This window comes from Phragmites australis, chromosome 22 (assembly GCF_958298935.1).
Source record: "Phragmites australis chromosome 22, lpPhrAust1.1, whole genome shotgun sequence".
NCBI lineage: Eukaryota > Viridiplantae > Streptophyta > Magnoliopsida > Poales > Poaceae > Phragmites > Phragmites australis.
In genome coordinates, this window is record NC_084942.1 from 13,380,584 (window position 1) to 13,389,184 (window position 8,601).

At 43.4% G+C, this 8,601-nt stretch overlaps 1 protein-coding gene across 2 annotated transcripts; it reads right to left on the reverse strand.

Annotated features, from left to right (window-relative positions):
- Positions 1–234: 234 nt before the first annotated feature.
- Positions 235–6,909, reverse strand: LOC133904902 (putative disease resistance RPP13-like protein 1). 2 transcript variants are annotated; one of them, XM_062346546.1, is made up of 4 exons: positions 6,387–6,909; positions 3,065–6,012; positions 2,877–2,981; positions 235–629 (listed from the first exon to the last, which is right to left on the reverse strand). In XM_062346546.1, exons 1-2 carry the CDS (start codon positions 6,735–6,737, stop codon positions 3,076–3,078), a joined length of 3,288 nt encoding a protein of 1,095 aa, XP_062202530.1. In that variant the 5' UTR covers positions 6,738–6,909; the 3' UTR covers positions 235–629; positions 2,877–2,981; positions 3,065–3,075. The 2 variants fall into 2 exon arrangements, with proteins under 2 accessions (XP_062202530.1, XP_062202529.1); XM_062346545.1 differs by having other exon boundaries at positions 955–2,981.
- Between the last annotated feature and the right edge of the window lie 1,692 nt (positions 6,910–8,601).

The following is an 8,601-nucleotide window of genomic DNA, read 5'->3' on the forward strand; positions in this document are numbered from 1 at the left end:
CCTGTGTTTTTTCCATTATATATTAATAAGCATATTAATTGCTTGCTGCCGGGAGGTCAACCCGGACTTCCCTTTTATTTTGTAGAAGCATATAGTGTACGTTGCCGGGATGCCTCCCATTGTCTGTTCTTATTGTTTGGACCTGAGCATTGAACTGAGTCTTCACAAGAGCACAAAAATTTTGGAAGCATTTCAACACCTCATCTTTGTGCTTCATAAGATATACCCATGTCATTCAAGAAAAATAATCAATAAAAGTAACGAAGTACTTCAGCCCACTAATAGAAACCACAGCACATATCCAGACATCTAAATGAACTAGCACAAAAGGAGACACATTCCTGATGCCCCTACTCACATATGATGTCCTTGTGTGTTTTGTAAACTCAACAAACATCATAAAATAGTTTGTTCTTATTCACCCCACCCATTACATTAGGAAAAGCTTTGCATATTTTATCAAAAGAAAGATGCTCCAATCTACAACACACGAGCATCACCGTAGCTTCCTTCTTTCCCACTGTTGCTGTTAGTATAGTACAAAATACATCATTTGTTTCTTCACGATCCATGTACCACAATCTGCTACACCTGGTTGCACTCCCAAGGCTTCTCCCTGTTTGTTTCTCCTGAATTAAACAATTTTCCCGATCAAGTATTACCCGACAATCCAATTGATCAACTAAGGCACTTAATGAAACAAGATTGACCGGAAAAGCTAGCATATGCAAAACTGATGATAATTTAATAGACATAGTGTATTGTACCGTGCCAACACCTCTAATGGGTTGTGGTGTATCACCAGTAATTTGTATAGTTTCTTTACATATGGGGGATATTTTGTATATGATATAAACTCACTAAGCGCACATGTGATATGCCTTGAAGCTCCGGAGTCTAAAATCCAATTTAACCGTGATATTTGTGTGGGCATAGATGCATGGGCATAATTACCTTCATCCGTGTAGGCGAAGTTGATGAAGTCACCACTGTGAGCCTCTTGATCTTTATCACTAGAGCTTTCAATCTTTTTAACTAACTTAGAAAGTTCCTCTTCTATGGTAGCTGCATTGGCTCTGTAGCCACTTCTACCTCCACGGCCTCTGCCACTTCTTGGAGCACTTCTGTCACTGCCTCTCTCTCTTCCACGGTTGGACTTGAATGGCTTAGAACAATCATGAATCAAGTGCCATATATCACCACAATTGAAACATTCTCTATCCTCTTTGATTCTTGTTGCTACAAAGGCGGGACGAGATGGAAGTGAAGTAGTTTCACTCATCACTTTTAGCCGCGACTCCTCCTGCGCTATGGCAGCTATAGCCTCCTCTAGACTAGGGAGAGTGGGTTGATGAAATATAGCGGCACGCTTTCCCTCAAATTCATAATTTAGACCCCTTAGAAATTGAAGGACTCTCTATTTTTCTATCCACTTTTTTACCCAAGCCATACAATCAGAGTGTGGCAACTCAATAGGATCACAGTGGTCCGTATCAATCCATAGACGCTTCAACTTACCAATATAGTCCATCACATACTGCTCCCCCTGTTTGAGATTATAGAGGCGGTCTTCTATTTCAACCATCAACATCACATTTCCAGCCCCTGAATACATCTTTTCCACAGCTTTCTATATTTCAATTGCACTTTGAATTGTATCAACAGTGCTAGCAATGGCTAGAATCATAAAGCCCAACATCCATGCAACCACCAAAGAATTTGTAGCATCCCAGTTTTTTCATTGATTACTCGATTTATACCTTGGCTCAATCGTCTCTCGATTGATAAAACCCTCAAGTTTCTTTACCTTCAACAATAACCGTGCCCTCCTAGACCAGGCCAGATAATTTTTGATGCCTTCTAGTTCGATATCAATTGGAATCAGTTCCAACTTCTGAACTGTTTCTATATGGGGCACAATTTCTTTGCTCCAGGGTCACCTTCACTTGCAATCAGCACAATGCAGCACTCAAACCCAAATCCACCAAGAAAACCAGCCTGCAGTTTGTTTCTTCACCAACCAGCAAGCACACCACCTTCCTCTCACCCTCAATCAGTTCAATAGAGGGGCAGTTCAGCACCTGCGCATCACCAATCTCCTTTTTTTTTTTGCCAAACAAAATTAAAATACCACCACAGCAATTGCCCAAGCCGAACACCACCACACAACAGCAAAGAGAATGCTACAGCCAACACAAATCCTTTTCTCCTCACAACCTGTGCTCAGGAGCGTTGCGGCTCGACCTCTGCCGGAGCCCAAGCACCAGCAGCTAACTCCTCTGCTCCCAAGCCACGCTCGCACTGGCCGCCTGCACGAACTCCTCTGAGTGCAGCCGTGCACTCCAGATCCTTCTGCACCCACCAAACTGCTCTCTCTCCTCTTCCAACAGCAAATACACACGAACACAGCAGCTCACCTCCTGCTACTGCGACACACGGAGCTCAGCTCACGCCACCTCCAATCCGGTCACCAGATCTGCCGCGCCCTGCACCTCTCCTCACGCACCACCACCGGAGCACCTCAAGCTCGCTTCTCAGACACGCAGCACCCAAGCGGCACCCAATCCCGACGCACTTGCTCTGGCCACCGCCGTCCTTCACGCGCGCGTGCCTGAAAGCATTCGCCATCTCACCGCCAGGCTCGCACGAGTGCGCTGCTGCTACAGTGCCCAAAATCGCCTCCGGTCTCCCGAAGAAGGCCCAAAATCCCATGTTGGGAGATGGCTTTGGGAAAACTTTCTAGAATACTCATTCATACTCTTTGGATACACACATATATTACATACATGGGCCTTTGGGCCTAGACTACAGCCTAACAGGTTCAAACAGTATGCCATCAGGAATCATAAGACAATACCAACAAATTCAATACTTGCCTGGTTGGTTACACAATTTGAATTGGAATGCATCGGCTCGTGAAGCGAGAAGTGGTGGCATTCCGTAGGTTGACTCCAACACCCAGTAAACTAAAAATGGGCTTGCTGAAAGTGCAAGGACAAAAATGTAAGCAATAACAACAACTACATTTGGAAATTAGATAACTGGAAACCGCACATATATATACCTGATTAATCTTCAGTGATAAGTGTTTTCAGTTGCGTTGGGTGCAAACGATGTATAGTTGAGCTTTGGACACCCCCAAACCTCTAGCTCTTTGAGGGAAGCGAGGCCAGCAAGCCCATCGCAGTACTCCAGATTAGGGCAATCTCCTAAGCGGAGCGTTGCAAGTGAGGGCAGATTTTGCGGCTCAAGAGTGATGCATGTGACTGTCTGATACAAAATTTTTAAGCACTCCAAAGATGGGTGGTAATTCAACAGCCTGTACATTATCTCATCTTTCACTGGAGTCCCCAGCTCCAAGGTGGTGAGTGAAGGGAGGGATCCGAATGCACTTAGATTCGTACAGTCGTCTAGCTTCAAGGTATTGAGTAAGGGGAGAGAACTGACTGCAATCATGTCTGGACAACTGCTTAGCACCAAGGTGGTTAGTGAGGGGAGGACAGCAACTGCACTCAGGTTTGAACAATGTCGGACCTTCAAGGTGGTGAGTGAGGGGAGGGCACTGACTGCACTCAGGTTCGAACAGTGCCTTATCTTCAATTTGGCAAGTGAGGGGAGAGCACCGACTGCACTCAGGTTTAAACAGTCGTCTAGGGACAATTCGAAAAGTGATGGAAGAGTAGGAAGTTCACTTAGACCATCACAATCTTCAATGTATAGTTCACGAAGAGTAGGCACAAATGGAAGAAACCTCAGTTTAGGGGCAGACCGGATTGAAAGAGTATGTAATCGTGGAAAATCACCATCCTCCACTCCAGACCACTCTGACCACTTGAACATGTCCACAAATTCCAAGTTTGTCAATGATGGGAAGCCTTTATGTCCGGTAGGATGGCTGCAAAATTCCTGGCCAATCTGTTCCACATCAACCATGTCACATACCTTGAGGTACTTAAGGGATGGTAATCCACCAAGTGTTGGGAGGTATTGGGATCCACAACGGAATAACACTATTCTGGTCAACTTAGTGAAGGAATCATTGCCTAGCCAACAGGGGTATTTATGGGACTCGTAGTCCCATATGCTCAGTTCACATAGGTTGCGATGTGGTTGCAAGCTCTCAAGTAGTTGGTAGTGTGATACTGGAACAGGTTCTAGTTGCAGCATACATTGACAGTGCTGCATCCCAACCGAAAAACCGAAATCTAGTGATCGGAGGTGCTTTTTATTCTGCATTTGGGCTTCATTTGCATCCTCGATATGAGATACGCTACCCAATCCATATAATCGCAGCTTCCTAATTTTGTTGATGTTCCTCAGCTCTCTTATGTTACAACTGCAACCACATCTGCTAAGACGCATTTCAGGCAACAAAGTATGCAGGTTAATTAGGTGCCCAATCCCACTTAGTACAAGTTTATGGGAATTGTACAGACTCAAATCCAATGTTTGCAGATTATATAACTGAAACATAGAAATAGAAATAGGGATTGCAGATTGTGTATCTCTGAGAACTCCAAATGATAAATGGCGTAGTAGTTTCAAGAAACCCATGAAGTCAGGCAATGCCTCAACAAGACTGCGATCTTCGATGTGCAGGGCTCGCAACTTCTTACAGTTCAAAAATAATTCTTTTGGATTTTTAATTTTGACATGTTTGGCCATCACTATGATGGCCCTGAGAGAATGCGGTACAATTGGAATTTCAATGGATGTAACACCTTCAGGTATGGACATATACCGAACGGTTTGTGGAATTTCAAATGATGTATCTCCTTCAAGTCTATAGAACTCATCTACAGCAAGAAAGCATGCAAGATCATGGATAAGATCATGCAGGCGGTAGAAATATCCAAGTTCACGATTATAAACCTGAAGGATTGACCGCTGAACTAATTGCTTCAAATACAATTTTCCAATTTCATAATCGTCATCACTTCCATCGCAATGAAGCAAGTCAAGTAATTTCCACAATCGGATAACTTTGGTATCGTCAAGTGAATGATCTTTTGGAAATAGAGACAGGGCAATAAAACATCGTCTTAAGTACAAGGGCATGTGCTTGTAGCTCAATTCTAACGCAGGCAAAACTTCGTTCCTTGGTTGTTCCAAGTCCCATAATTCATTTTCTAAGAGAACCTCCCATCTCTTTTCATCAGTCTCATAGCGTAACATGCTTCCTAGTGTCCTAATTGCGAGCGGCAAGCCCTTACACTTTTTGACAATACTCTTGCCAATCTCTACCAGGTTTGCTGGAGCGTCATAGCCGTGGTCAAGAGGAAATGCAGCTTGTTTAAACAATGACCAACTCTCATCAGAACTTAGGCACTTTAGGTGGTAGAAAGGCACAGTCTGGATCAATCTCGCGACTGCCTCACTACGAGTGGTTACTATCATCTGACAAATCCTTGTGGTTGACATAGGCATACAAAACAACTCCCAGCGGTCTCTTCTCTCATTCCATACATCGTCCAACACAAGTAAAACCCGCTTATCCTTTATTTCATCTGCCAATTTCTTCTGAAGATTAGCAAATTCTGTATGCTCACACCTCTCATTCGTTAGTGAACTAAAGACATTCCTTGTTATTGTATTGACATCAAAATGTTCTGACACAGAAATCCAAGCATGCTTGTCAAATGACTGGCGCACCCTCAGGTTGTTATACACAAGTTGTGCTAGTGTTGTCTTCCCTAAACCTCCCATACCAACGATGGCCATGACGCAAACAGGACTCCCTACATTTTTTTCTTCTCCGTACAACAAGTTTTCAATAATTTTCCTTTTGTCTTGGTCTCTCCCAACAATGTTCTTCTCAACTACAAGAGAGCTAGTATGCTGCAAACTACTAATGTCAGGAATGAGCCTTCTCTCTCCATCATTCTCTGACAAAGTCAAATGGTTGGAGTAATGTATGATCTCCTTACATCTATCTGCAATTTCCCTTGCTCGAAGAACCAATTCACACGGAAGAGCTACTAAACCAGTATCCATCGAATAACGCTCATTTTCCTTATGAAGAAAGAAGAAGAGGCTGAGTCAGTATGCCTGTATTATTCCTTTTTGTAGAGACTAACGCGACAAGGCATAAGCCCAAGGATGATTTTGTGCTAATAAAGAAACGAATTTGCAAGAGAAACTATCAGCGCATATAATCATTGAGGTTTCGAGCATAACAACTCTGGGTTAAAATTACTTACATCGAAGTGAGGACTGCATATATTGCTTAGAATGTTGTACTAGAAGCACATCGTGTCATTTATAGAAATGAAATTTAATCTGATTGGAAGTAATGGTCCTTATCTTTTAGTCATAATCTAATTAGAAATTATTTTAACATGAACAGAAATTGATTGATCAAATCATCAAATGATAAGGTGACTTACCTCCTGGCGTTTGCGCTTGCTGGTGCTGTGAACACCGGCATATCTCTCGAGAGCCTCCACCTTGCGCCGGTTGACCTCGTACTCGTACTCCTCCACCACGTCCTCCGCGTCGCACGCCACCTCCTTGAGCTCCCTGAGCCGCAGCTTGGCCGACTCCTCGCGGATGTTCCACTGCTCCTCGGCGTCGTGCAGCGTCGCCCGGATCCTGCGCATGGTCCTCTCCAGCTTCCTCAGCTCCTGTAGGTCATCCTGGATGGCCGAGGACGAGGAGGACGCCGAGAACGCGTGCAGCAAAGAGGTTAGCTTCTCCCATGCTCTTCCGACGGACAGGGACAAGAACACTCCAGACATCGCGATCTCCAGTGGCTCCGCTCTGGCGATCTGGTTGCAGTAGGAGCTCAGACGGTTTTGACACAAGGGGAGGAAGGTGGGAGAGCATGTGAATGTGAATGGAAAGGCTTTAGAATCAATATAGTCGGCACTAAAAAAATCTGAGCTACCTGGTCTGGTTGGAGTTCATGGTGCTAAAAAATCCTGTGGCCCTAACTACATGATGGCTCCACCGATTACCTTTTGCTTTCATTCATTAGAGGCCGCCTGACGCACTCTTACCACCAGGAATCAACTGAAAAATGCCCCACGAAAGTAATATTAATTCAAAAAAATTAGATAAAAGGAATCTTTTATTGATCTCAGACAATTATTTTAAGTTGATACAACCGCATTAAGAACACTCCTGACCTCTGTATAACCAAGATGCACATAGCCAAAGAAAAAAAGAGAAAGCATAGGTGAAAACAGGAGATGCTAAGGCGTTCCGATCCTTCGACTAGGCCGCTACCCATAAACCTGGGTAAAACACTCTCTGACCAAAAATGTTGACATGCCACTGTAACCATATATCGAGAAACTGGCTTCTGCAATATAGCTCAGGTATGGAGTCAGTGAGTACAAAGGTAGATAACCTACAAAAGAGATGAAATATTTCTTTTATCATACACCATATCATTCCTGCATAACCAAAGTGATCAACAAATAGCTGCCGCCCCTAACAAGACTTTTGGTTTCAAGTCCCTCCTAATACCTCGTAACCAAGTACCGAACATATGTGATACACTACGAGGCCGGAAGAGTCCTGAAGCCGCTTGTATGATTGACCACACGGTGAAGGCAAGACGGCATTCAAAGAAAAGATGTTTAATTATCTCTTCTTGGTGACAAAAATAACATTTCATACTCCCTTGATAATTGTGCTTAGCCAGATTATCCTTTGTCAGAACTACACCTTGGCATAAGATTTTGATTTTGAGAGGCACCTTCAGTTTCCAAAGCCATTTATTAAGATTGAGAACATCACTATACACTAAGGCAAGATAGTGAGATTTCACCGAAAACTGCCCATTCGGGGTTAAGTTCCAGTGGAACTCATCTTGGTCATGAGTAAGCACAATATTGATGATTCGAGGAAGTAAAGCATTCCACGCTATTAATTTTGGCCCTATAAATTCCCTTCTAAAAGAAACATTAGGGGGGAAGGTTCGAAGAACTTCTGCTATCGCATCCTGTTTATTTCTTACTATATTGTAAAGACATGAAAACTGTTCTCGCAGAGGTGAATTTCCCAACTATTGGTCTTCCCAAAACCTGATCCGAGTGCCATCTTTCATAGTGAAGATTTCGAAGCGAAGAAAATCTCGCTTCACCTTCATTAGGCTGGCCCAGAAATGTGGATCCCCAGCTTTCCACTAGGTCTGCGATAAGGGTTTAGAGCTCATGTACTTATTGCAAATCAGCTGTTGCCACATTCCATCAGACGTGAGCAACTTAAAAAGCCATTTGCTGAGTAAGGCAATATTCTTAGTATTTAGAACCTGAATCCCTAGACCTACTTGATCTCTGGGTCAGCACAGAATGTTCCATTTAGCAAGGTTGTATTTTTCTTTTCATCGTCACTTTACTAGTAGAACCTGGAGAAAAAATAATCAAGTTTTTAAGCACCCCCCTTGGTATAGTAAAGAAAGACATCATGTACATGGGCAGACTACTAAGCACTGAATTTATCAATGTTAGTCGCCCACCAGTTGAAAGGTGTTTTCCTTTCCAACTACTAAGTCTCTTCTCCAACCGTTCCTCAACCCCTTTCCAATCTGCATTCCTAAGTTTCCTATAATGAATAGGAATGCCTAAATATCGTAAAGGGAATTCACCAATACCG

Excerpts from the sequence above, each read along its gene's own strand:
- LOC133904902 (XM_062346546.1), bottom strand. The coding sequence starts at position 6,737 with ATGTCTGGAGTGTTCTTGTCCCTGTCCGTCGGAAGAGCATGGGAGAAG. Across the intron at positions 6,013-6,386 it reads GCAAGCGCAAACGCCAGGAG|GAAAATGAGCGTTATTCGAT; the intron begins GTAAGTCACCTT and ends TTTCTTCATAAG.